At 36.8% G+C, this 15,099-nt stretch overlaps 1 protein-coding gene across 7 annotated transcripts in view; it reads right to left on the bottom strand.

Annotated features, from left to right (window-relative positions):
* Positions 1-15,099, bottom strand: part of LOC111151829 (synergin gamma) — an 85,758-nt gene that overhangs the window by 53,846 nt on the left and 16,813 nt on the right. For all 7 annotated transcript variants that reach the window (XM_022510046.1, XM_022510048.1, XM_022510050.1 and 4 more), the window contains exons 4-6: positions 5,719-5,849; positions 4,971-5,076; positions 4,339-4,450 (exon numbers count right to left, since the gene is read on the bottom strand). In XM_022510046.1, coding sequence (XP_022365754.1) covers positions 4,339-4,450; positions 4,971-5,076; positions 5,719-5,849 — 349 coding nt within the window. The remainder of the gene's footprint in view (positions 1-4,338; positions 4,451-4,970; positions 5,077-5,718; positions 5,850-15,099) is intronic.

Below are 15,099 nucleotides of genomic sequence, written 5' to 3'. Positions count from 1 at the left end.
AGGAAGCAGGCTCCCCGCTGAGCAGAGAGCCCGATGTGGGGCTCAATCCCGGGACCCTGGGATCATGACCTGAGCTGAAGGCAGAGGCTTTAACCCACTGAGCCACCCAGGCCCCTCTTAATGAGAACTTTAAGCCAACTTTCAAATATGCACTACATATTGACTATAGTCCTCACGCTGTACATTACAAGCTCATGACATTTACTTTATAACCAGAAGTTTGAACCTCTTGACCACCTTCACCAATTTCACGCACCTCTCACTTTCCTCTGTCAATTACCATTCTGCTTTCTCCTTCTTTCATTTTGTTTTTCAGGTTCCAGGTACAAGTGAAATCATATGGTATTTGTCTTTCTCTGACTTATTTCACTTAGCCTAATACCCTCAAGGTCCATCCATGTTGTTGTCAATGGCAAGATTCCATTCTTTATGGCAGAGTAGTAGTCTGTTGTATACATACACCATATCTTCTTTACCAATTCATCCATCAGTGCACACTTAGGTTGCTTCCATACCTTGGCTATTGTAAATAATGCTACAATGAACATGGGGTGTGTATATATTTTCTGAGTTAGTGTTCTTATTTTCTTTGGATAAACACCCAGTAGTGGAATTGCTGGATCATATGGTAGCTCTATTTTAAATTTTTTGAGGAATCTTCACAGTTTTCCACAGTGGCTGTACCAACCTACATTCCCACCAACAAGACATGAGGGTTCTCTTTTTCCCACATCCTTGCCAACATCATTGTTTCTTGTCTTTTTTATGATAGTCATTCTAACAGGTGTTAGGTGGCATCTCATTATAGTTTGCAATGTGATTTGCATTTCCCTAATGATTAGTGATGTTGAGCATCTTTTCATGTGCCTGTGGACCATTTTATATGTCTTCTTAGGCAAAATGTCTATTCAGACCCTCTGCCCATTTTTTCTCATCAGTTTTTTTTTTTTTTTTTTTTTTTTTTGCTATTGAGCTGTATGAGTTCTTTGTATATTTTGAATATCACCCCTTATGGATATATGATTTGCAAATATTTTCTCCCATTCAGTTGGTTGCCTTTTCATTTTGTTGATGGTTTCCTCTGCTATGCAGAAACTTTTTAGCTTTATGTTGTTACACTTGTTTATTTTTCTTTTGTTGCCTTTGATTTTGGAATCAGATCCAAAAAAATCACTGCCAAAACTAAAGTTGGAAGTTTACCACCTATGTTTTCTTCTAAGAGTCTTATGGTTTCAGGTCTTACATTCAAGTCTTCAATCCATTTTGAGTTAATTTTTGTGTATAGTATAAGACAGTAATCTAGTTTCATTCTTTTGCATGTGGCTGTTCAGTTTTCCCAACACCATTTATTGAACAGACTGTCTTTTTCCCACTGTGTACTCTTGCTTCCTTTGTCATAAATTAATTGACCATATATGTTTGGATTTATTTCTGGACTCTCCATTCTGTTCCACTGATCTATGTTTCTGTTTCTATGCCAGTATCATATTGTTTTGATTACTACAGCTTTGTGATATACTTTGAAAATCAGGGTATGACATACCTTTAGCTTTCTTCTTTCTTCCTTTTTTTAGATTTTTAAAAAAAAATTTATTTATTTGACAGAGAGAGAGAGATCACAAATAGGCAGAGAGGCAGGTGGTTGCGGAGGGAAGCAGCCTGCCTGCTGAGCAGAGAGCCCAATGCCGGGCTCGATCCCAGGACCCCGGGATCATGACCCAAGCCAAAGGCAGAGGCTTTAACCCACTGAGCCACCCAGGTGCCCCAGCTTTCTTCTTTCTTAAGACCACTTTGGCTATCTGAGGTCTTTTGTGGTTCTACACAAATTTTAGGATTGTTCTATTTCTGTGAAAAATGCCACTAGAATATTGGTAGGAATTGTCCTGAAATCTGTAGATTGCTTTGGGTAACATGGACATTTTACTCATTCTTCCAATCCATGAGCACAAAGTATCTTTCCTTTTTTGTGTGTGTCTTCTTCAATTACTTTCATCGATGTCTTCAAGTTTTCAGTATACAGATCTTTCAGCTCCTGGTTAAATTTATTCCTAGGTTTTTTATTCTACTTGATGCAAGTGTAAATGAAATCGTTTTCTTAATTTCTTTTTCTGATAGTTTGCTTAGTGTATAGAAGTGCAACAGATTTTTACATACTGATTTTATATTCTATAACTTCACTGAATTAATTTACTAGTTCTAACATTTTTTTTGGTGGTCTTTAGGGTTTTCTACATGTAAATCTTCTTCACATTTTTAACTACTTAAAATTGCTTTAATATTTACTAAAGTCTAATGCCACAGGAGCAGTCTTTTTTAAAAAAGGCTTTCATCTGAAAAATGGGGACACCACGTGCTTCTCTTCTGGACACTTCTCTTTTGGATTCATAAAATAGAATCTTCAATGCTTCCAGGTTTTATGAAAGATGCAAAATGAATATTCAAAACTGTTGTCTTATTTAATTTTGTTTAAAAAAACAAAAAGCTGGGGTGCCTGAGTGGCTCAGTGGGTTAAAGCCTCTGCCTTCAGCTTGGGTCATGATCCCAGGATCCTGGGATTGAGCCCTGCATCGGGCTCTCTGCTCAGCAGGGAGCCTGCTTCCTCCTCTGTCTCTCTGCCTGCCTCTCTGCCTACTTGTGATCTCTGTCTGTCCAATAAATAAAATCTTTAAAAAAAAAAAACCAAAAAAAAACCCCAAAAAGCCATGACCCAATGAACTCCAACCCCTCCTAAAAATGGTTACACAAGTATGGATTTAAGTTCTTAATTTGGGTTCTCAGACCAGCACTGATAGAAAATGGTAATAATGGAAAACCGAGAGCTACTCTGAGTATTTTTTTTTTTAATTAAAAAAAATTTTTTTTTTAAAGATTTTATTTATTCATTTGACAGACAGAGATCACAAGTAGGCAGAGAGGCAGGCAGAGAGAGAGGGAGAAGCAGGCTCCCCGCTGAGCAGAGAGCCCAATGCGGGGCTTGATCCCAGGACCTTGAGATCATGACCTAAGCCGAAGGCAGTGGCTTAACCCACTGAGTCACCCAGGCGCCCCAGCTCTGAGTATTTTTTAAATGGACCCTATTTACCAGTAGTAAGTCTGCAAATGTTAAACCAATGTTTCTTTGCATTTGACTGGAATTATGTTAATCTATGTGTCATATATATTTTGGCTTATAAACAAACTCTCAACAGTGATATATATGATTAAGAAGAAGTATAAAATTATGTGATTGTATATTCCATATCTTTTTTTTTTTTAAAGCTTTTATTTATTTATTTGACAGAAATCACAAGTAGGCAGAGAGGCAGGCAGAGAGAGAGAGGAAGGGAAGCAGGCTCCCTGCTGAGCAGAGAGCCCAATGTGGGGCTCAATCCCAGGACTCTGGGATCATGACCTGAGCCGAAGGCAGTGGCGTATATTCCATATCTTAAGGTAAACAGTCAGTGGGGGCAGGGGTATTAATAGATGTCTTTGGTGGGTAAAAGGTTGAAAACTTTTTTAATGTACTTTATGTTAAGGCCCTAACTGGAGCAGCTCTGGAAACTTCTTGAGCTTGCTTCAAAAATCTTTTTTTAGATAAGCACAGAGCAGTTAACTAGAAACAGCTAACTGCAAGCATGTTGACTCAACTCCTGAGACCTCTTAAACGCCAAAACAATTTATTATTTAACAATGAGGTTGTCAAACTACACCTAGTTGTCGAAAGAGGGTGTTCTATATGGACAGAAAAGTGTTTGCCCTAACAATGACCATTCATCTCCGCTGCCTCCTTCTTCTAAGTTCCACACAGGTTCCAGTTTTAAGCATTCCAATATTTATTTTTCAATTACTTCCTAAGTAATTATTTAGCTTATAATTTTCATTTTTATTTACGTTTTTCCTTTCTGAACTCATTCTGACTGCTATATCCATTCTCTTTTCAAGCTTGCTATGTATCTTACTTTGGGGCACATCTGGAATGAGAATCTGAGTATATAATCTATCAAGTGAATTTAATAAGACAGAGTTAAAGCTGTCCCAGAAAGAACCTGTAACTGTGCCAATATTATATTATTCCCTACTGATATCACCTATAAAAGGTACTACAATACAAAGGTCTAAGGAAAATTTATCAATGTAATATATGCCAGCAGAAAAGGGCACTTGGTTGGCTGAATGATTCAACAACTCTTCATCTATTAATGATATGCTATTCTTAACACCCTATACATTTTAAAACATCCAAATCTTTATTCAGCTTGAAGGATGAGATGAGCACTGACTCTCCACACACACATAATGGTCAATTAAACACACAGGAAATCACCTTCCAATAAAAGGAAAATTTTAAATTAAAATTACCTGGTTTCTTAGGGTGTGATGCCGGAGTAGGGTGCATCTTAGCATCTCTGGAAAATCCATCCAAGTTTCCTTTTATGGCTTCCAAAGCATCATCTCTACTCTTCTCTCCTGTCTAAGAGACAACAGATATATGCATATATCTTCACTTATGGTTCACTTCATCCTAGATCCTCCCAAACTGAAAGTACAGATATTTATCTGTTTTCAATATTTTTACCACAGACTTCTGATAGGGAATTCTCCAAGTCAGAAAAACACTGACAAGTGTGTAAATATATGAAATGCATAAAATGACAATCTATAAAACACAAAAATATTAAAGGGTTCATTTATAAATACTTCAGGACACAAATAATATTAAGTATCCTATATTAATATTAAAATCAATTATTAATCTTCCCAAGAAAAGATCACGAACATTCCAGTGGTAGTAAAAAAGACCTGAGATGATGATGGTTGATATCCCATTCCGTTCAATAATAGTGTCTTACAGGAAAAGAAGAATTCTTCACTTTTAGACCCAAATGAATCAACCACAGCCTGAGCTTGGGCTGGTGCCCAGGCGACAGAATCCCCTGAATGAGTGAGAGGCACACACAGGGTGGATGCGGGCTGGTGGTGGAATATATTACCTTCGGTTTCACACTACTTAGAAGTCTGAGCTTCTGCTTCTGCTCTTCAAACTGGCGTCTTTTCCTTTCTTCTTCTAAGAGCTTCTGTTGCTGTTCAAATCGTTTTCTGAAGGAAAAACAATCTAGTAAAGAACTAGCTTCAGAGATTATCAACTGTGTTATAGTCATACTTCTAATAGTTTCAGCAATATCACTTTATACTTCTATAATGAAAACCCTCACTGCTAATTATATCTGATTTTTTTAAGACAATGCTATTTCCCCATTAATTTTGAAATATACAAAATGAGTCCCCAAAATGATTTACCTAAGTTATAGATATGAATTTATTCTTGTATAATTTGCAAAAGAAAGGGACAATCTTTTGCATTCAAAAATAATCTCAAAAAACAGTCAGGGAGGTAGACAAAAAAGAAACTCTGACTTGGGAAGGCAGTGTTGTACAGGAGAAAGAGGAATGGTTGGGGCATCAGGAGGCCTACATTCGGGTCCAGGCTTTGCTAGTAACTATGTGATGGAGGCTGACAAGAAACTGCATCCTCTGAACTGCATTTTCCCTAAATGTAAAATTATAGGGTTGAATTAGAGGATCCATAAGGTCTGTTCTTGCTTAAAACTTATATATAAAAATGTATTGCAAGTATCTTAAATGTGACACGACTGTACTGGTTTCAAATCTGCATTAAAGAACTGTTCTTCAAATAGCAGCTATCATGCGTCTTTATGCTTGATTCCTGAAATCTCTTACTGTTGCTCTTCAGCAAACTGCTTCTGCATGTCTGGAGTGTACTGTGGGCCCGGAGGACGCATTCCTAGGAAAGGCGTTTGTCCCAGGTAAGGCATCCCTGCTGCCGGCACTGGGCCCATTGGTATTCCTGCCTGAAAGAAACAAAGGCTTGAAAAACACAATTCCTCCTTTTAATTATTACACAGAAAAACAATGACCTCCATAAACTCTTACTTAGTGTTTTTATTAATGAACCATATGATTTTCTTTTAAATAATAGTCGAAATACACAGGCTAAAAATGGAAAGCTCCCCTTACTATCTCATCCCTTTCATTTCCTTGTCTCAGAGGCGCCCACTGCTAACAGTCTAAGGGCGTGTGTGCTTGGAAGCACACGGGTATATTCTGGTCAGTTCACTAACCCATATTCTTTGAGAAGAGGTATCATATCTTACATGTCTTCGTATTTCCAGCAACAGATTAGAGCTTGCCATACGGTAGTTATTCCAAAGATGAGATTAAACATGCTTTCCCAGTAAGTATGATGGGATAATAAATAATCTGATGTTTACTATCACAGGCCTGATAGTCAAGCTTCCACAGAAAACAAAATATATTCAATCAGCAATAAGTGATGTAGCAATACCACAGTAGAAAGTTTATTCAAGCATCCGGTAGTAGGAAGAGTATTACACGATAGCTAATCACAACATCTAATGTTAACAATGATGATGGCACTGATAATGATGACAACGGCTTATTTTACACTGAGCGGAAATTCTACTTCTCAGCCTTCTCCCTGACAGGCTTCCCTTCTCTTCCCTAATGAAAACCTAGCTATCCCTGGAAGCACTCATTTGGAGACTGCTGCTTCTCTTCCACATTTCCTGTAAATAAGGGAAGTATTCCTCCTTGCTTCTTCTAACCCTTTTATCCTCTCTTCCTTCAAAAACCAAAATACATGCATCTAGCTACTTTAGTCACCCAAATTGCCCAGTCCGTTAATTTCAGGATGGCTACTTTCAGTTATAGTGGATGAAGGATGTGTTTGTAATAACGGTTAACTCCCCTACTTACACAAACTTGGTTAATGTAAACTACCAAAATTTAAATTACTTTAAGGTTAAGATTATTTTCACACTATGGGAATTAATATAGTCAGATTTTTATCACTTCATTTTTTTAAAAAGATTCTTTACTTTTTTTTTTTTTAAGATTTTATTTATTTATTTGACAGAAAGAGATACAGTGAGAGTAGGAACATGAGCAGAGGAACTGGGAGAGGTAGAAGCAGGCTTCTTGCCAAACAGGGAGTCCAATGCAGGGCTCCAGCCCAGGACCTTGGGATCATGACCTGAGCCAAAGGCAGACACTTAATGACTGAGCCACCCAGGCGCCCCAAAGAGTCTTTACTTTTAAGTAATCTCTACACCCAAGAGGCTAGAACTCAACCCCAAGATCAAAAGTCACATGCTCCGCTGACTCAGCCAGCTGGGTGCCCCATTTTTAATGTTTTTTTTCTTAAAAGATTTTATTTATTTATTTGAGAGAGAATGAGAGAAGAGAGAGATAATGAGAGGGGAGAGGGTCAGAGGGAGATGCAGACTCCCCACCAAGCAGGGAGCCCGATGGGCGACTCGATCCTGGGACTCCAGGATCATGACCTGAGCCAAAGGCAGTTGCTTTACCAACTGAGCCACCTGGGTTTTTGTTTTTTTTTTTAAACAACACTAAGATCTTGATTTTAGATCAAGATTTAAGATCTTGATCTTTTTGTTGAAGAAATCATGTTAGTGTTTTCCTCAAAGTACTCCTTTTAGAAATTATCAAAAATATCCCCTCATTCTGAACTTTGAAAAAAGTGCATCTCATTGAAACAGTAGGGGATTGTTTTAAGGCCTAGAAATAATATAATGTGGGTAAAGCACCTAGAACACTGTGTAGCATATATGAGTAAATAGCCGTTATTATAATTATTAAAAACTATACTGACGAAGTATAATTATACTGATGAAGTAATACACTCTCAAAAACAATGATGACCCCATTTTTTTTCTGGAACAAAGTAGGATTCTGCAGGCAAATACAAAGTCAAAGCAACCAAATAAGAAAAATGAACACTTCACAGTTACATATATTCTAACTATGAAGTGTTCATTTTTCTTATTTAGTGTGTTCATGCCATATGCCAGCTATAGAAGTAGGCACTTACATACACTATTCTCAATATATGTAAGATCCTTAGAGATATTTCTGATAACAATCAACAAGGATACCTTAATATTAACACTTATAAAGCTCCTCATATGTCCCAGGGACTTTTCTAAGGGCTTTACATATATTAATACACTTAATTCTTGTAACAAAACGAGGTGGTAGGTGCTACTATTATTCTCATTTTATAGATGAGGAAATTGAAGTACAAAATTGTTAACTACCTTATTTACTGTGGGTAAGTGGCAGAGCCAGTATTAGAACGAGGAAGTGTCTGGTTCCAAAGTCCATGTTCTCCACCATTAGGCCATGCTGCCTCTCCAACTACCAGCTACCATAGATTTAGACTTAAAAACAATTTTAATGTGTTCTGTTGTGTGTTTATTCATATGATCAGTCATATACTTGCTCAATGAAGAGTAGCAGCTTGGAAGGCTTATGAATGGTTTTAGGACCTTACAATGGGAGTTACAAATAATTCATATTGAAATTACTAACACTGTCTATTCTAAATCTTGGGTGGGGGTGGCAATGTATACTTACTTTTAGTCATGGTGTGGTTCTCTTGCTGCTAAAAATTAGCACTGTAGTCCTAGGATTACATTTATTTTTTTTCCAGATCTACTTAAGTATAATAACTAAATCAATTCCCTATTTTTTCCAGCTTTACTGAGATGTCGCTGACGTAACACTGTGTAATTATAAGGTATGCAACCTGTTGATGTGATACACTTACACACTGCAAAATAATTACCACTGCAGTATTAACACTTCCATCATGTCACATAACCACCATTTTTCTTTTTTTTTTTTTAAGATTTTATTTATTTATTTGACAGACAGAGATCACAAGTAGGCAGAGAGGCAGGCAGAGAGAGAGTGGGGGCGGGCAGCAGGCTCCCTGCCGAGCAGAGAGCCTGATGCGGGGCTTGATCCCAGGACCCTGAGATCATGACCTGAGCTGAAGATAGAGGCTTAACTCAATGAGCCACGCAGGCACCCCTCATCATTTCTTTCTTGCGATGAGGAATTAAGTTCCTTTTTAAATTGACTTAGTTTGGGGTGCCTGGGTGGCTCAGTGGCTAAAGCCTCTGCCTTCGGCTCAGGTCATGATCCCAGGGTCCTGGGATCGAGCCCTGCATCAGGCTCTCTGCTCAGCTGGGAGCCTGCTTCCCTCCCTCTCCCTGCCTCTCTGCCTATTTCTGTCTGTCAAATAAATAAATAAAAATCTTAAAAAGAAATGGATTTAGTTTACTCAAGGCACATAAAAAGCAACCCCGCCCCGCAAAAACCCCACTCAACTCATATAGGCCAAAAGACCAGATATTCCACAAAAATAATAAAGAATGAAAGAAGGCATTTTCTTGCACATTGCCTTCCTATTTACAAAATTCTGTTCTTCAAGAAGATTCAAGCTTGCTAAATGATATTTTGTCTTTCTCCTAGTACTGAAAAGTTACTTTATACATTTATACAGTTTCTTAATTCATTCTTTTGAAATCTAGATATACCAAAAGGTTAAAAAATACTAAACTTTAGTTATATACTGGGTGGATCACATGACAAAAGAAATAACTCAGAAATCTGAGATATATCCAAAAAACTGCTAAAAACACTAAAGATAAAGTTGTTCACTCATAGATGTAGAATACTGAAGGCTACTGAAGACTTGAGTAACTGGAGAGACAGGACAGACTAAAAAAGTAAAAATATCAATTTCAATCAAAATCCCAACAGATTTTATGTGGAATTTCATAAGATTATCTTAAAAATTCATACTTAAGAGAAAAGAAATATGAATAGCTAAAATTCTTTAAAAGAAGATCCACACAAGCAGTTATTAAGGCTTGGGCTAGAAAAATTAGGAGACTAAGTTACTGACGCAGGGATAGACAGAGATAGCAATGGGATAAACAGAAGAGCTCAGAAACTAACCCAAAGCATATAAAGAAATTGGATAGTATAGGAGTAATCTTAGAAATCAATGAGTAAAGAATGGGCTATTGATAAGTGATTTGAAGACAACTGTCTACTCAAACGGAAAATAATAAAATTAGAACTTTAGACTCACACTGATACCAAAGATCAACTCCAGATAGGTTTAATAAGAAAATACAGGAGAATAATATTATGATCTCAGAGTAGGACTATATCTAATGAGACATAAAACTCAAAACCATAAAAGAAATGATTTATCCATCTGTCTTAACTTTTACAACACAGGACACTACCACCAAAATTAAAAGACAAACCAAAGTATAGGAGCAGATAGTAGCAACACAAATAACCACAAAGGCAAGAATCCAGAATATACAATGAACTCTTAGAAATCAATAAAACTAGAACAAACAGCAAAAAATTGGAAGCAACTTAAATGTCCAATAACCGAAGTATATATACTCATGCACTGGAATACTACACAGCAGCTATATGAACAAACTTGGCTTCACTCTGTAACAGGGATAAATCTAGGGGAGAAACAATGTCCAATTAAAAAAATCAAATGCAGAAGGGCACAAAGCCTAGAAAATATATAATGTCCATGAATATTCAAACATGTAAAATAGTAGAAGTATAAGAATACATACGAAAACAATAAGCATTGAAATTTTTTTTTAAGGTTTTTTTATTTGACAGACAGAAACCACAACTAGGCAGAGAGGCAGGCAGAGAGAGAGGAAGGGAAGCAGGCTCCCCGCTGAGCAGAGAGCCCAATGCGGGGCCCGATCCCAGCACCCAGGGATCCTGACCTGAGCCGAAGGCAGAGGCCCCAACCCACTGAGCCACCCAGGCGCCCCAAGCATTGAATTTTTGATAGTGATAACCATCTCTAGGGAAGTAGAAGAATGGAATTATAACTGTTTTGTTCAATTCTTTAAAAAAATATAAGGCAAATATGGTATGTTAAAATTTGATAAAAGGATATGACTATCTTCATAGAAAACCCTGAGGAATCTACAAAAAAATTCCTCTAATTTTTACAAAACGAACATACCCAAATCAATAATTTCTATATATTAGCCTTGAATAGGACACTGAAATAAAAACACAATGCCATTTATAATTACTCAAAAGAATGAAATGCCTACATGTAAATCTAACAAAACATTTAAAGAATTTATATGGTGAAAACTATACAATGCTGATGACAGAAATCAAAGACCTGAATAAAGACAATATACTGCTCATATAATGCAAGAATCCACATATTAAAGATGTCAATCTCTTGACGCTCCCTGGTGGTCTAGTGGTTAGGATTCATAAAGATGTCAATCTCCCCCAAATTGATAAAAAAGGTTTACCATAATTCCTATCAAAACTCCAAGAAGACTTTTCATAGATACAGACAACATTATCCTAAAACATGAATGGAAAGATAGAAGAACTAGAATAGCTAAAATAATTTTGAGAAGGCTTATCATATAGCCACAGAGATTTAATGAGTAATCAAAATCACCCAACCAGAAAAGTCCTGGATCTGATGGCTTTGCTGGTAAATTCTAACAAACATTAAAAAGTAATAATAATAAACAACTTGACTCCATGAAAACCTTAAATCAAGAAACACTATTCACAGAGAAAAAGGAGCCCACAGAATGGAAGACAATATTTGCAAATCACACATCTGATAAGGGATTAATATCTAAAATATATAGAGAAGTCTTACAATTCAACAACAAAAAATTCAAAAATTGACAACAGACCTCAATAAACATTTCTCTAAAAAAGATATATAAATGGCCAATAACCACATGAGAAGATACTCAACATCATATTTTGAAGATATGTAAATCAAAACTACAATGAGACACTACCTCACACCCACTGAAACAGCTACTACCAAAAAAACAGAGGGCACCTGGCTAATTGGTAGAGCTAGAGCATGCAACTCTTGATCTCAGGTCATGAGTTCAAGCTCCATGTTGGGTGTACACCCTACTTAAGAGAACAAAAGCAAAAACAAAAAACAGAATGAGGGTAGTCTGGGGAAGATGGCAGAATAGGAGGATCCTGAGCTCATCTCCTCCCATGGACACATTGAGAAAGGAATTACATCTATGTGACTAACTCTGAAAACAACCTGAAGACTGGCAGAATAGACCTTCCACAGCTAATTACAGAGAAAAGCCCACATCAGAAAGTGTGGGAGGGGAGCTAAATGAAATGGAGATAAGCAATATGCCTGATAAAGAGTTCAGGCATGGTCAGTAATGGTCACAAAGATACTCACTGGACTTGAGAAAACAGTGGAGGATCTCAGTGAGACCATCAACAAAGAGAAAATATTAAAAAGAACCAGTCAAGGCTAAAGAATTAAATAACTAAAATTTAAAAATACACTAGGTGTAATCAACAACAGATTAGAGGAAGCAGAAGAATGGATCAGCAATCTGGAAGCCAGCTTAATGAAATGCAACCAACCTGAACAGCAACAACAACAAAAAGAATAATAATAAATGAGAACAGGTTAAGATAACTCTGCAATAGCATCAAGCATAACAATATTCATTTTATAGGGATCCCAGAAGAAGACAGAGAGAAGGGAGCAGAAAACTTATTTGAAGAAATAATAGCTGAAAACTTCCTAATCTGGGGAAGGAAACAGACATCCAGATCCAAGAATCAGAGAGCCCCCAACAAGATAAACCCAAGGAAGTCCATATCAAGACATACAATAAATAAGAAGTAGTGATAAAGAGAGAATTTTAAAAGCAGCAAGAAAAAAGAAAAGTCAGCTGATAGCTTTATGGGATTTCCCTTGTACAAGGGACAGCTGATACAAGGTATCAGCTGACTTTTCAGGAGAGACTGCAGGCCAGAAGGCAGTGGCATGATATATTCAAAGTGCTAAAAGTAAAAATCCTGCAAACAAGAATACTCTACCCTGTAAGGTTATCATTCATAATAGGAGAGATAAAGAATTTCCCAAATGTACAAAAGTTAAAGGAGTTCATCACTAAACCAGCCTTATAAGAAATGTTAAAGGGAATTCTTTGGCAAGAAAAGGCCACAATCAGGAATAAGAAAATGATGAAAGGAAAAAATCTCACAGGTAAAATGCAAACATATATTAAAAGTAGTTGATTAGTCACTTATAAAACCAGCATGGAGGTTAAAGCACAAGAGCAGTAAAACCAATTATATCTATAAAAATTAGCCAAGGGATTTGCAAAATAGAAGGATGTAAAGTATGACATCATATACATAAAATATGGGAGCAGGAAGTAAAAATTTAGTGCTATTAGAATGAGTTCAAACTTAAGTAACTATCAACTTAATAGACTGCTACAGGCATAAGATGTTATATATGAACCTAATGGTAACTACAAATAAAAAACCTGTAATAGATACAAAAAAATAAAGAGAGAGGAATTCAAACATAATACTAAAGGAAGCCATCAAACCACAAGGAAAGAAAGCAAGACAAGAAGGAACAAAAAATAATGACAAAAACAACCATAAAGAAGTAACAAAATGGCACTAAGAACACGATTATCAGGGCACCTGCGTGGCTCAGTGGGTTAAAGCCTCTGCCATCGGCTCAGGTCGTGGTCCCAGGGTCCTGGGATCAAGCCCTGCATCAGGCTCTCTGCTCAGCGGGGAGCCTGCTTCCCTTCCTCTTTGCCTGCCTCTCTGCCTAATTGTGATCTCTGTCTGTCAAATAAATAAAATCTTAGAAAAAAGAACACGATTATCAATAATTACTTTATTTAAGAGATTTATTTTCTTTTACTTTTTTTAAAGTAAGCTCTATGCCCAAAGTGGGGCTCGAACTCATGACCCGGCGATCAAGAGTCACATGCTTTAAGGACTGAGCCAGCCAGGTGTCCCTTCATAATTACTTTAAATGTAGATAGACTAAATGTTCAAATCAGAAGACATAGGGTGACTGAATGGATTAAAAACAAGACCCACAACCTATATGCGGCCTACAAAAGACTCTCTTTGGAGCTGAAGACACATGCAGATTGAAAGTAATAAGGGAGGGGTGCCTGGGTGGCTCAGAGGGTTAAGCCACTGCCTTCAGCTCAGGTCGTGATCTCAGGGTCCTGGGACTGAGCCCCGTATCCGGCTCTCTGCTCAGCGGGGAGCCTGCTTCCCCCTCTCTGTCTGCTTGTGATCTTTCTCTCTCTGTCAAATAAATAAATAAAATCTTAAAAAAAAAAAAAAGGTAGTAAGGGATATAAAAACATTTACCATGCAAATGGAAGTGAAAAGAAAGCCAGGGTAGCAATACTTATATCAGACAAAATAGACATTAAAACAGACTCTAACAAGAGACAAAAGGACAAGAGGATACAAAAATTATCAGTATCTATACACCCAACATAGGATACATACATAAAACAAACATTAATAGACATAAAGAGAAAAACTGACAGTAATACAATAATAGTAAGATTTTAACACTCCACTTACATCAATGGAGAGATATTTGAATGACACTTAGACCAGATGGACCCAACAGATATATTCAGACCATTCCATCCCAAAACCGTCGACTACACATTCTTTTCAAGTGCACATGCAACATTCTCCAGGATGGATGACATCTTAGTCCACAAGTCTCAACAAATTAAAGAAAACTGAAATCGTATTATGCATTTTTTTCAACCACAACAGTATGAAACTAGAAATCAGCCATAAGAAAATATCTGGAAAGAACACAAATAACATGATACTAAACAATGAATGGGTCAACCAAGAAATCAAAGAGGAAATCTCAAAATACATGGAGCCAAATGAAAATGAAAACACAATGTCCAAAATCTTTGAGATGCAGCAAAAGTTGTTCTAAGAGGGAAGATTACAGCAATACAGTCCTATCTCAGAAAAATCTCAAATAAAGAACCTAATCTTACACCTGAAGGAACTTGGGGGGAAAAAAAAGCCCAATGACACCAGGAGTTGGTTCTTTGTAAAGAAAAACAAAATTGATAAACCTTTAGCCAGACTCGTCAAGAAAAAAAGGACTCAAATAAATAAAACCAGAAATGAATAAGGAGAAATAACAACAAATACCATAGAAATACAAATGATTCTAAGAGAATACAATGAAAAATTATATACCAACAAATTGGACAACCTAGAAAAAATGGATAAATTCCAGGAATATGTAACATTCTAAAACTGAATGAAGAAGAAACAGAAAATTTATACACACTGATTACTAGCAATGAAATTGAA

This window comes from Enhydra lutris, unplaced genomic scaffold (assembly GCF_002288905.1).
Source record: "Enhydra lutris kenyoni isolate GAN:26980312 unplaced genomic scaffold, ASM228890v2 scaffoldscaffold26, whole genome shotgun sequence".
NCBI lineage: Eukaryota > Metazoa > Chordata > Mammalia > Carnivora > Mustelidae > Enhydra > Enhydra lutris.
The sequence above is the reverse complement of the archived record's forward strand: the minus strand, read 5'-3'. Positions and strand labels throughout refer to the sequence as shown.